This window comes from Rana temporaria, chromosome 8 (genome assembly GCF_905171775.1).
Source record: "Rana temporaria chromosome 8, aRanTem1.1, whole genome shotgun sequence".
NCBI classification, from domain to species: Eukaryota; Metazoa; Chordata; class Amphibia; order Anura; family Ranidae; genus Rana; species Rana temporaria.
The window spans coordinates 105,281,196-105,294,226 of NC_053496.1; the positions used below are offsets into that span (position 1 = coordinate 105,281,196).

The following is a 13,031-nucleotide window of genomic DNA, read 5'->3' on the forward strand; positions in this document are numbered from 1 at the left end:
GTGCCCCTATAGCAAACTTCTTTTTGTGGGGGCACTCAACAGGAGGGAGGGGCCAGGAGCACAGAAGAGGCTCCTGAGAAGAGGAGGAACGTATGAAATGTTTGTTATTTTTATAGAAAGCAAAAAAAATATTTTTAATCACTTTAATGTTTTTTGGCCTGTCTGACATCGGTTAGCTTTCTTTGCATGCATTTTTCATGTAAAGTGCCAGTAAAGTACGCACTGAATGCCACTATAGAAAAACATCAACATTAAAAAAGCCACAGGATTTACAGAAGATACTACAGCATGGCAAGCGCTCATTCACAATTTAATACGCTGCGGCTTGTGTGCATGTTGTAAAGGTAGATAAATGTACTTATGCTGTTCTATTTGCATGGCGTAGGCAGGAGTTTTTTCTCAGATGATAGGTAAAGGTACTCCTTCCCCTTTGGAATCACCCCTTATCTCCGCCCCTACCCACCTACGGGCACCATCCTGTGGTTCCAGCTCCTAGCCACCTCCCAATACCGCCCCTTTTAGAGAATAAATAATCAAGTATAATTCTGTGGCGCTAAATAGTTTGTATGGAATTTGTTAATGATAATGAAAAAAAAAGCAGTAAAATAGATCCCTTGCAGACAGCAACAATAGACACCCTTAGCAACAATAAATCCCCAAGTGACAAGTGATTTCAGCATTAACAATAGACCCTTGCAACAAATATCCCCCCCCCCACCCCAACAATAGTTCCACCCCAGCAACAACAGACCCCACCAGCAACAATAGATCCCCAAACAACAATTAATTTCAGCATTAACAATAGACCCTTGCAACAAATACCCTCCACCCCGACAATAGTTCCACCCCAGCAACAACAGACACCACCAGCAGCCAGCGACAATAGACACCTCCCTCAACAGATCCCTCCTAACAACAAAATAGCAAAAATAATTTGGCAATCCACCTTACATACCTTAAATGAACAATCACGATGCTTGTCACTTTAGAGATCTAAGCTGTTAGTTAATACACTCTATCAGACACAAAAACAGCATTATTTTGATGTTCGATGCACACTGCAAATGGAGATGGTCATGCATGAATTAAATATAGGTGTATTATTCATCAGATAAATGAAAGCTGAACTGCAGTCAGGTATTAAACACCTATTAAAACATGCATATTCATGTAAAAGTCCTTAAAGATAAGTTTGGCTAAAGGTTTTTTGGCCATACAGTACTTTCCTTGTGGGTCACAGGAGTACAATTAGGTTTGTCCTCCTGTGACCCAGAGTCTCAGCAGACATGGCAGAGTTGCTTCAGGCTCGGGAACCATTCCGACAATATTGTCAGGATCCATTCTGCTGCCTGACAACTGGCTTCACTTTTCAGGGAAGGGTTGAGAGCTGGAGCCAGTTTCTCCAACATCCCTAACAGCCCAGTGCTCCATTGAGCACTGAAGGAGGAGGATGGAGAGCGGTCACTGACAGTCAGGTGGCTGGGGACAGCTGCAGCATTACACAGATGCTGCAGCATAGAGGTTAGGGTGAATTTCTTTTTCTTTATTTTGTACTTCTCCTTAAAAAAAAATTTAACGCTTCAACATACTGTAAGAGCCATATTTTGTCTTGATGTTAGCTTCTTGTAACCACCTGTACAAAAGAATTTAGGTGGGGGCAAGAGGGTGGGGCAACACTAGCAGCCAATCACTTGTGCTGCAAGCAAATACTGACAAAAATAGTAGGGATGAGCCTATTAGTCTGCTTGTGTTCCGTCATTGTTCAGTCACAGGCTAGTGACCGAGTCACATTTCCTAACTGCAAAAGAGAAAAAAATCAGGTCGCCAGGCAGGAAGTGCTGTCTGCCAGGACTGTGTAAATCTCAGGACTGGATGGAAGGAAATACAAATCCTTAGCCAGGTGTCTTATGTGCATTTCAGCCATTCTCCCTGTTTTTGTGCAGCTCCTTTCAGTAAAGCAGGACCACTGTCTTTGGTTTATACATATGGTCCATAAAAATAAAAAATAAAGTGTTTATTGGCAATACTAATAAGGGAACTTAAAGTACACAATGCTGACAAAAATGAATAACTTAAGCCCTCTTTATAAATAGTCCCCTTAATCTTTACGTTCATGTGTGACAAATGGTTCTAATGAGGATAGCTAATAGAAATGTGTAAACATCTTGCTTCCAAATGAACAGGACTGCATTTAATTGAACAGTGTGTTCTGTTTTCATTATGGGCATCACATCTGATATTAATAGTTATTTATATAGGAATGGTTAACATCAATTACAGAGAAATTGAAAGAAACATATAATCAGCACGTTATTAACACTTGCCTAATAATTAAATGTATAAAATAGTTGTACTACATTTGACCAGGAGAGAAAATATTTATATGGTTGTCACTGTCATGTCAAAGGTTTATAAAAATAATAATCTCTGCATAACAAATGTTCCAAACGTTAGAGGGAAGATTGGAAATGACCTAAACCCAAAAATCAAAGCTTGATATATTGAAACTTACCCGTTCTTATAAGTGGTGGCTGCATTAGTTTCTTATTTTATTTTATTTTTACACCTATGGTTCTACCAGTAACACACACATACTCCCCTAGGGTGACAAAGCTCACTCAGGCCTCGTACACACGACCGAGTTTCTCGGCAAAAAACCAGCAAGAAGCTTGCTGGGAGATATTTTTTTGCCGAGGAAACCGGTCGTGTGTACATTTTCGTCAAGGAAACTGTCGAGAAACTCGACGAGCCAAAAAGAAAGCAGGTTCTCTATTTCCTCGACGGGAATGGAGACACTTGCCTTGTCGAGTTCCTCGACAGCCTAACAAAGAACTCGACGAGGAAAACTATGTGTTTCGCCCGTCGAGTTCCTCGGTCGTGTGTACGAGGCTTTATTGTACTGTAACTATGGAGGAGCAGCATTGCCCCCTTAGGACTCATGCACACTGCAGCTAAAAAAAAGCTGCTTTTTCAGACATTCATGGTTGTATTTCCATGCCTAAAAGCTTGTGTTTTTTTGTGCTTTTTTTGCATGTTTTTATTGAGCTTATTTGAGCTTTTTTTTTGAGCATAAGCATTTTTTTTCACAAACTCTCCCCTCAGCCCATCTTTCCTTATTTTTGTGTGTGTGTTTTCACACTTTTTTGAGCTTTTTACTGATTTCTGGTATGGTAAACAGGTATTTTTTGATCACGGTATCACATAGACTTCTATTATGTCCTGCATGTTTGATGCATTTTCTGAAAGTGTGCCAAAAGTCATGCATGTGCCATCTTTCAGAAAACGTGCCAAAAACATGGGACGTAATAGAAGTCTTTAGGAAACTGTGGGTAACCCACAGGAATACTGCAGCAAGTACTCTGCACTGCACCCGCGATGTGGCCAAACCGAAGCACAGTAGTGAGAATGGGGCCTAAGAACTGCTAAACCACAATATATTAGATGTTCTTGGGTTTAGATATACTTTCAATAAAGTATGTGCTAATATTATTTTTTTTCTTAACTGAATTCATATTTTGAATAGGTGCGGATTTAAAATTATTTATTCTTTATTGGTTTGGCGTGCTGTTCTTCTTGGCTTCATTCTCTATTATTCTCCATTATATTACTCCTATATGCAGGGAGCACTGGATATCAACTGTATTTACACTTTATTTTTAAAACACAAAATAGAAGCAGGGTATTAAAAAAAAATATATATATATATTCAAAACAATAAATAAAAAACTGGTGTAATTAGAAAATGTTTCTGAAATCTGACCAAACCCTGCTGACCAAACGCTTCTGATACAAGTGGAAGTTGCTTGTATCAGAAATAGTTTTGCAAAATCCAAATTATATATACATGAAATTAACAAAATTAATTAAAATAAATATTTAAAAAAGTGTAATCTAAGTGTTTTATAATCTAATCTAGAGTAGTAGTAGTTTAGGATAGTTAGCTTGCCTTTCCGTTACTCCATATTTTTTCCATTATTTACCATTCGATTTGTTGATAAAAACTTGTTTGAACGTCTATTTAGTTAGTCTGGCACCTACAGATCCTACCATTTTTTACTTTTTATTTTCATATATTTTGAGATTTATTTTACCAGCTATGGACCAGAAAGTTGGAATTGAGAATATATTGCAGGGTTAATTATAGGGTTTTCCTAAAACCAATACTAGTATCGGTTTCGGGACCGATACTGAGCATGTGCGCAAATGCTCCCGATGCCCAGTCTGATACTTTTTATCGGAGAGCGGGCAGAGAGTGGGGCGGTGACCGAGCAGAGAGAGGGGCAGGGACAATGAGCGGGCGGAGAGAGGGGCGGGGGCGAAGACAGGGGTGGGGCAGAGAGCGGGAGGAGAGAGGGGCGGAGAGCGGGTAGAGAGAGGGGCTAAGGCAGAGAGGGGCGGAGAGCCGGTGGAGAGAGGGGCAGGGGCGGAGAGCAGAGCGAGTCCTCAGGTGGGTAAGTTGAATTGCAACAGGGACCTGTAAGGAGCATCCTTCCCACTCATCACCAATGAAGGGGACATTCTTCCCACTGACCACCAATGAAGGGGACATTATTCCCACTGACCACCAATGAAGGGGACATTCTTCCCACTGACCACCAATGAAAGGGACATTCTTCCCACTGACCACCAATGAAGGAGACATTCTTCCCACTGACCACCAATGAAGGGGACATTATTCCCACTGACCACCAATGAAGTGGACATTCTTCCCACTGACCACCAATGAAAGGGACATTCTTCCCACTGACCACCAATGAAGGAGACATTCTTCCCACTGACCACCAATGAAGGGGACATTCTTCCCACTGACCATCAATGAAGGGGACATTTTTCCCACTGACCACCAATGAAGGGGACATTCTTCCCACTGACCACCAATGAAGGGGACATTCTTCCCACTGACCACCAATGAAGGGGACATTCTTCTCACTGACAACCAATGTAAGGGACATTTTTCCCACTGATCACCAATGTAAGGAGCATTCTTCTCACTGGCCACCAATGTAAGGAGCATTCTTCTCAATGACCGCCAATGTAAGGGACATTCTTCATATTATTAGTCTGTATTGTGGTTTGAAAATTGTCACGTGACATTAAAAAAAAGTATCGGTATTCGGTATCGGCGAGTACATGAAAAAAAATATCGGTACTTGTACTCGGTCCTAAAAAAGTGGTATCGGGACAACCCTAGTTAATTATTAATACAGCAATATAATTGTGGCATACCTAATTATTTCTAACAGAACCTTACCCTTTTTCATTGTATAAATACAAAGATGTTTTGGTAGGTTTAATGACTCCTGTCTATTATGTGTATGCGTGTGAGATGGGGACCTTAGATTGTAATCACCTTGATGGCAGAGACTTATGGGAATGTACAGTATATAAAACTCTGTGTCAATTGTCAGCTCCATATAAATACCAGTAATACTTTAAATAAATAAAACCAATTTCTAATTTCCAAAAGTAAAACATGTTGCTTACAAAACATTTTATTATGCTGGCCAGCCTTATAACAACCAAACTTTTAAATATGTGGGACTATGCTTTAAACCATGCCCCTGCTTTAAAAAATAACAGGCTGGTCACATGACAAGCTGGATTAAAATATCACCAAATAAAAAAAAATGTATATGAATTACATTGATACAGACTCAAATATAAGTAATAACATTTATGGATACAAATAAATGTTTTTTTTTTAAAATTATAAATGAATATTAGTTGTGTCCGAGATATCAATCCTAACCATTTCTGTTTTCCCTCAGGGTCAGCCTGGAACACGAGGTTTCCCTGGATTTCCCGTAAGTCAAGCAACTAAACATTAAATGGTCGGAGTAGGAAATGTCTGCATAAATTTCACTGTGTTTTTTTCCCATATAATATATGGTGGATTCTTAAGAATTCTATTTAAAAATAACCATTTTAGGAATTTTAGTGTAGTCACTTATTTAATGATTAAGTAAACAAATGTTTTTTGATTTTGAGTAGTCAAACAGATCTGTTTGTAACTGTTTAGAATGATTTTCACGATATTCATGAGTTCTTTTTAAAGTTTGAAGCCCTCTAGTGGTCAGTGATACTTACAGCACGGACACCTAAAGAGTGGGTCGATATACCAAAGTAGTAAAGGCTGATCCCTTAGCAACCTCTTTTGTTTACTTTGCAAGGTGTAAGTTCTCTTAGCAAAGTAAATGTTGATAAATAATGTGAACCTAGGGTCACTTTGAAGTTCCAATCATGGTTAAAAAGCACATAATTGGCTATTTATATTTAACACAGGTCCTTATTTTCTAACATTTACTTTAACTAAAACAAGAGAGGCTGTTCATTTAGCAATTAACCCCAATATGATGCTATTGTAGTATGTTCACACAAACATGTACATAGAAGATCCTTCCTATAGCGTTCAATAAACTCTGTAATTAGCAGCTAAGGGGTTGCAACTTGCAATAAGGGCTTGTTTTCACTTGCTTCAAAATGTGGCATTGGACATGCTTTTTTAAAGCACGCTGAATGCCAATCAAAGCCCCTGTCACTAAAAAAATGTTTAGTTTACAGTCCTGTTCACATGTTGAGCCAGATTCAGAAAACACTTACGCTGGCGTATCTACAGATACGCAGCGTAAGTGAACAGATGTGCCGTCGTATCTATGCGCCTTATTCTCAATACTAGATATGCCTGAATTCTGGCCTCATCCGACCGATGTAAGTCTCCTACACCGTCGGGTCTTGGGTGCCTATTTACGCCAGCCGCTAGGGGCGCTTCCATAGATTTACGCATTGAATATGTAAATGAGCTAGATACGCCCACTCACGAACGTAGTTGCGCCCGTCGCAGTAAGCTATGCCATTTACGTAAGGCGTACGTCCGGCGTAAAGTTATCCAACCAAAAGCAATGGTAAGTCATGTTAGGGTATGGATGTCGGAACAGCCGTCGGATGTTACAATGTTTACGTAAGTCGTACGTGAATGGGGCTGGGCGTAGGTTACGTTCACGTCGTACGCATTGAGCCGTCGTTTCTTAGGGAGTATATGCGACGTGATTCTGAGCATGCGCCGTTCGAACGACCCTTCATTTACATGGGGTCACGGTTAATTTAAATGTGACACGCCCACTACCTGCCTACTTTGAATTAGGCGGGCTTACGCCGACCATATTACGCTACGCCGCCGCAACGTACGTGGCGAGTGCTTTTTGAATACTGCTCTTGCCTCTCAGAGTTACGTTGGCGTAGCGCATATGCCGGAACAAAGATGCGCCGAGCTACCTGAATCTAGCTCGTTGTGTTTGCTTTGCTTCACTTAGAAATGATATCCCACGTCGCTTTTATAGTGCTTCAAAGCATCTTCAAAGCCTTCATGGAAGCTCACTTACAGCACCTGCAGCTTTAAGGAGGCTTTTCTTCAGCTTTAGCTTCAATTTGTTTGGAAGGTATTGCAGATATGAGATATCCCAGGATGCACTGGAAGACCAACAAGTGAACCAGAAAGACGTCATCTGCAGTCACTTCTGGTTCATGTGTATATATTCTGGAAGTGTCTGGTGCAGATGTCATATCTGGTGTGCAGCGTGGAGCAGCAGGAAGGTGAGTGGAATCCAGACTGGAGCAGAGCAACTAGCAGACAGAACACATGTTGTGCAACATGAGAATGCTATAGCAGAAGGTGAGCAGGGACCAGAGAGAGGACTGGGGGTTACTACTAAGTAGGAGATCAGCATAGCTAGGGGTTAATACTGAGCGGGGATCAGCAGAGTTAGGGGTTACTACTGAGCGGGGGATCAGCAGAGCTAGGGGTTACTACTGAGCGGGGATCAGCAGAGCTAGGGGTTACTACTGATCGGGGGATCAGCATAGCTAGGGGTTAATACTGAGCGGGGATCAGCAGAGTTAGGGGTTACTACAGAGCGGGGATCAGCAGAGCGGGGGGTTACTACAAAGCGGGGATCATCAGAGCTAGGGGTTACTACTGAACAGGGATCAGTAGAGCTAGGGGTTACTACTGAGCAGGAAATCAGCAGGGCTAGGCATTACTGCTGAGTGGGGATCAGCAGAGCGGGGAGTTAATACTGAGCGGGGATCAGCAGAGTTAGGGGTTACTACTGAGCGGGGGATCAGCAGAGCTAGGGGTTACTACAGAGCGGGGATCAGCAGAGCCAAGAGTTACTGATGAGTGGGAAATCAGCAGAGCTAGGGGTTACTACTGAGTGGGGATCAGCAGAGCGGGGGGTTACTACTGAGTGGGGATCTGCTGAGTGAGGCTACCAATAAGCTGAGGGTCTGCTGAATGAGGGTACTAGTGCTGAACAGGGGTATTAAGGAGCTGGGGATATGTTGAGTGGGGGTACTACTGAGTCGGGGGTCAACTGGGCCTCAGCACACACACAGGGCATCTGCCAAGCTTCATTAAAGCTTAAAAAAAAAGCATCACAAAAGCATCCAAAACACATCAAAAAAGCATGTTGAAGCAACGTGTGTTGAAGTTGAAGCAAGTGTAAATAAGCCCTTATAAAGATAAGTAGTGTCTGGGAGCTACAACTTGCATTATTGTGGTAAGAATATTATTGTCATTATTATGTATAATTTTATGTTCACTTCACAGATGTATTTTTTGTGCCTTTATGTCAATACAGCTAGAATTATTATTTTTTTCCCCTGAGAGATTTCTAATATGAGGTAAAGAAGGGAAACAGCTTCCCGCTAAATAACATAAACTTTGGTATTCTGTATTATCTTAATGTAACTATATATAACAGAAAGTATTTCTGTTCATATCAGTGGGCATTTTTTAACATTTTGGAAGAAGTATACACAGTTTCTAAATGCAGAAATACATTCAGTGCCCCGTAACATCCAAGCCATGTTCCAAATGCTCTGCCAGCCGGGTGAGCAATGAAGTTAATGTCCAAACAGCATCAGGCTTAAACTGCAGGCAATATTTAAGGGAATGCAATGCAACACAAAGCAATGATAAATGACAATAAACGTGATTGTGTGTGTTAAACTATTTTGGTGAATACATTCTTTCAGAACCAAGTGGGTGCTGCTAGATGGGCATGAAGAGAATGTACCACGGTCCTGCCTTTTAAAGCCATAAATTACAGAACTGCTGTGCATTATAATATGAGGTGATCCACAGTATAAAAAGTGAGAAATCCACCCCTCCCCCACATAACACATCCTGGTAATATACAATGACCTGTGGATCACCTCATATTATGATAAACATAACATAACATAACATAACATACGATAAACATGTCCAAGCGAGATATGTAAATAACCTGTCACTCTAAGCAAGGAGAGAGGCTTTCGGCCTTTGTATTTAGACAGGGTTTTTTATCTGGAAGTCTGTTAATTTTCGCTGAACAATAAAAGAGGATTGCTCAGAGCTGGATTAACTCTGTGTGGCAAGACTGGGCACAGATGATAGGAAATCTTATTCTCTACATTGTGACATGAAAAAAAAAACATCCACTTTAAATTCATTCAGAAATTTAGGTCATAGTTGAATTTATTTTCTTTTGATTTTGTAAATGCATGGTTGCTGTTTTTTTTCTCTTTTTTCTTTCTTTTAAACCATAAGGAAAATTATTGCAGTCATAGATTTGAATACAATACCAACTGTTTCATTGCTTTTTTTTATACTCTAGCAGATTAATTTGGAAACAAAAATCATTAAATTATACCACACATGACCTCACAAAGAACCATAGAAGACATTTTCAACCTCGCGGATTGTTACTTTTCTTTTTTTTTTACAAAATTCCAGAAATGCCCATTCTTAGTTAAAATTCTTATAGGTCCAATCAAATTATTGAATATATGTATTTTAAATTTGTGGACACTATACATAAATAGAACCTGATTGTTGTAGTCAATACAGACACATTGGTTCCATCTTTATAAATGTGTCTCATTGTTATGTAACGCCACAGCTAAACCTCATATAAATAATAATGTAAACAAGATATACTGTATTTGCTGGCGTATAAGACTACCTTTTACACTTAAAAAAAACTGTACAAAAAGCAGGGGTCGTCTTATACGCCGGGTCAGCTGCTCGGGTTTGCCTGCTGGATGTGCAGTAATACTATATGTAGCTTCGGCTACATACAGTATATACCGCTTAGCCAATCCCGGTGAGCCAAGTATTCAAATGAATACAGAGCCTGCTCGGATTGGAGTAACAACCTTTGCTAATCTGAGCAGGCTACATACAGTATCCTGCTCAGATTGGCTTTGAGAGTCAGAGAGGCGTGGTCTGATGATGTTACAGCCTCTGCCAATCCAAGCAGGCTTTGTATTCATTAATAGAATACATCGCTCACCGTGATTGGCTCCAGCAAGAATGAAGAAGAATATGCTGAGCTGTGGTGGCTCAACGTGATTGGCACTGCGCTGACAAGCCATTCACCTCTGCAGCTAGGGGTTCGGATCCCGGTCTCAGCTACATGTGAATTGAGTTTGGTGGTCTCAGCCCGGCTCCCGGTGGGTGTGCTATGCAAGGTAAGCCTGCGCTTAGTACGCCCACCCCCCTCCCACAAAAACCACCACACTTACCCGCACTCAAAATTGGGTTAACATGCACACACTTTGACCACGCGGTCTCTAAAAAGAGAGGCGAAGGACTAACGGGGCTGGTTGAGCGGGCTAGATCCTCTCACTCCCTTATAGGGAGTCCCTCTGCCCCGTTGGGCTTCATAGCGGAGCAGGTAGGGCGGGCTGTGTGGGAGGACCCCCTCACACACCCACCGTTGCCACCCAGGGCATGGAGAAAGGTGGCAGATTGCCTCTGGGGGAGTTCTGCCTACTCCCAACTCCTGCAGTCCGGCTCCTCTCTCGAGTACACGCACAAAATACACTTAAAAAAAAAAAAAATATGCTCCAGAAGGAAGAAATATGAAGCCTCGGAAGGGGGGGTCGTCTTATACGGTGAGTACAGGCAAAAAATCTTAAAATTAGGGGGTCGTTTTTTACACCCGGTCGCCTTATACACCGACAAATACGGTATACTGTATGTGCTATTCAATTTACAATTACTAATCCAGTCACTAATTGTGAACTTTTGCCTTGCATATCTTTTATGTTACATATACTTTTTTCAGTATATGTTAACTGACCCATTGTCAGATTTATGTGTGAACCTAAAAATAAATGTATTGATGTTGATTTATTTACAGAATGCTCTTTCAAACTCATGGACAAAGAGCATGTACAATTTGTATTAGTTGTATTGTGTGTTCATAATTTATTAACGGTATGTGGTTTGTGTAATGCATGCCACTCTGTATTAGTGGCATTATTAGTAATATTTTTTTCCTTCCTTCTCAGTGACTATTACGTAGAGTTCATATTTTTTAATGAATTTAGATTTGCACGAGTCTATGAAATATTTCAAAATGTGCGTCCTAAAAGCAAGTGTCTTGTAATATAATAATATGTAATATATGCAAAGAGTGGTATACAGAATGCCAGTGCTATTTGTTACTATTTTTTGCAGTAAGCCAACATTATCTACATTTCGCTGAAGAAGAAGAAGGTTCTGAATTTAAAAACAAATTGTGTCTGTGCTTTTTGTACAAAGTGATAATCTTGTGACATCTTCTGGGTACACAACAGAACTCAATCACCATGTATATGGTGGCTAACGATGACATCTATAACCTTTCATAAGCATCTTCTATTTGTATTTCAGGGCCCAATAGGATTAGACGGCAAGTCAGTAAGTGTCTCATTACTTAGCCAGTTTTTCAGTCTGTAGGATATACACTGTCACTCTGTATATACACTTTCAGTCTGTAGCGTATACAGTGGGAATTACGTTTCCTAAAGTTCCCACCTTTTAGATACTTTTATGATGGAAACATATGCCTTCAAGGTTATTGCTGCTAGTATTGAGTATCCAAAAAATGTCACCTGTAGTGTGGGGTCACTAAGTGAGTATGGCATTCCTTTCCAGAATTAGCACTATAACTGTGGCATCTTATGCTCTGAAGTTAGTTTGTTGGGAAAAATTCTAACCGTGTTCTAAAACTGTTTGCATGGCTGCTTTTAGGATAATTGTGTCACATTTTAAGCATATTTTCTCTTTTACTTCAACCATATTAACCCTTCACTCTATGCATGAAAGAAACAACAGTGCATAAATGTGCAAATGCTACATTTTAACAAATTGAATGGCATATTATGCTACCAGTTGGGTGCATTGCCGGTATAGTCAATTTCGGTAATTCCTGTCTAGCAATAAATCTTCTTATTTTAACAAACCATTTTATACCTTTCTGCAGCTCTCAACTGTAATTTGTTACGGCATAAGTACGCCTCATAACTCACTCAATAACTCAAGTGACAAGGTCACAAAGAAACCCCAGAGTGGCCGGGAGTATTCAGTAGGCTAAATAAACAAAAATGTTTATTAAGAGTGATTTATTGGGTAACCTTGAGATTTGTAGAACCTGATTCTTTAAACTGATTTGATGATTGCAGCCACTGATTAGAGTGAGACTATACTAAAATGGTTTTACAGAGAACTGCCATTTCAGGCTATTTGCACATTTTAGTTCCGTTGTCATTGTTCTAATCTTTTGGCTCCTCAAATTAAACAATGTTTGCATGCATAATTGATCTTAGATTCAAATGGCCTGATTTGCTAAAAAAAAGTAAAAAATCTTCACACAATGAATTGTGTAATATTCGTTTCAATTATCCAATCATGTTTACTTTGAATACCTATGCATGTGCAGTTAAAATAAGTAAATGGAAGTTTGATATTTACATGATTCAATAATTTATGTGAATATTCAGACAATTTATTGTCTGATTTTTTTTTTAACTCTGAATATTTGTAAATCAGCATCAATAATATTTTATGTGGCAAATAACCTGTACACATGTAGACTGTTCCATAGACTCTCCACATATATCAACAACACTTACATGAGTATAAGTCACCTGTTAAAACTATGCTTAGTTATTCATAAATTATTAAAATGTTAAGATGAACAAATAATCCACATATTTCCACA

General features: G+C 39.9%; 1 protein-coding gene across 6 annotated transcripts in view; it reads left to right on the forward strand.

Annotated features, from left to right (window-relative positions):
- The window catches only part of COL13A1 (collagen type XIII alpha 1 chain), a 352,395-nt gene that overhangs the window by 195,524 nt on the left and 143,840 nt on the right, over positions 1-13,031 (forward strand). For all 6 annotated transcript variants that reach the window (XM_040320468.1, XM_040320470.1, XM_040320469.1 and 3 more), the window contains exons 7-8: positions 5,769-5,804; positions 11,702-11,728. In XM_040320468.1, the coding sequence (XP_040176402.1) occupies positions 5,769-5,804; positions 11,702-11,728 (63 nt within the window). The remainder of the gene's footprint in view (positions 1-5,768; positions 5,805-11,701; positions 11,729-13,031) is intronic.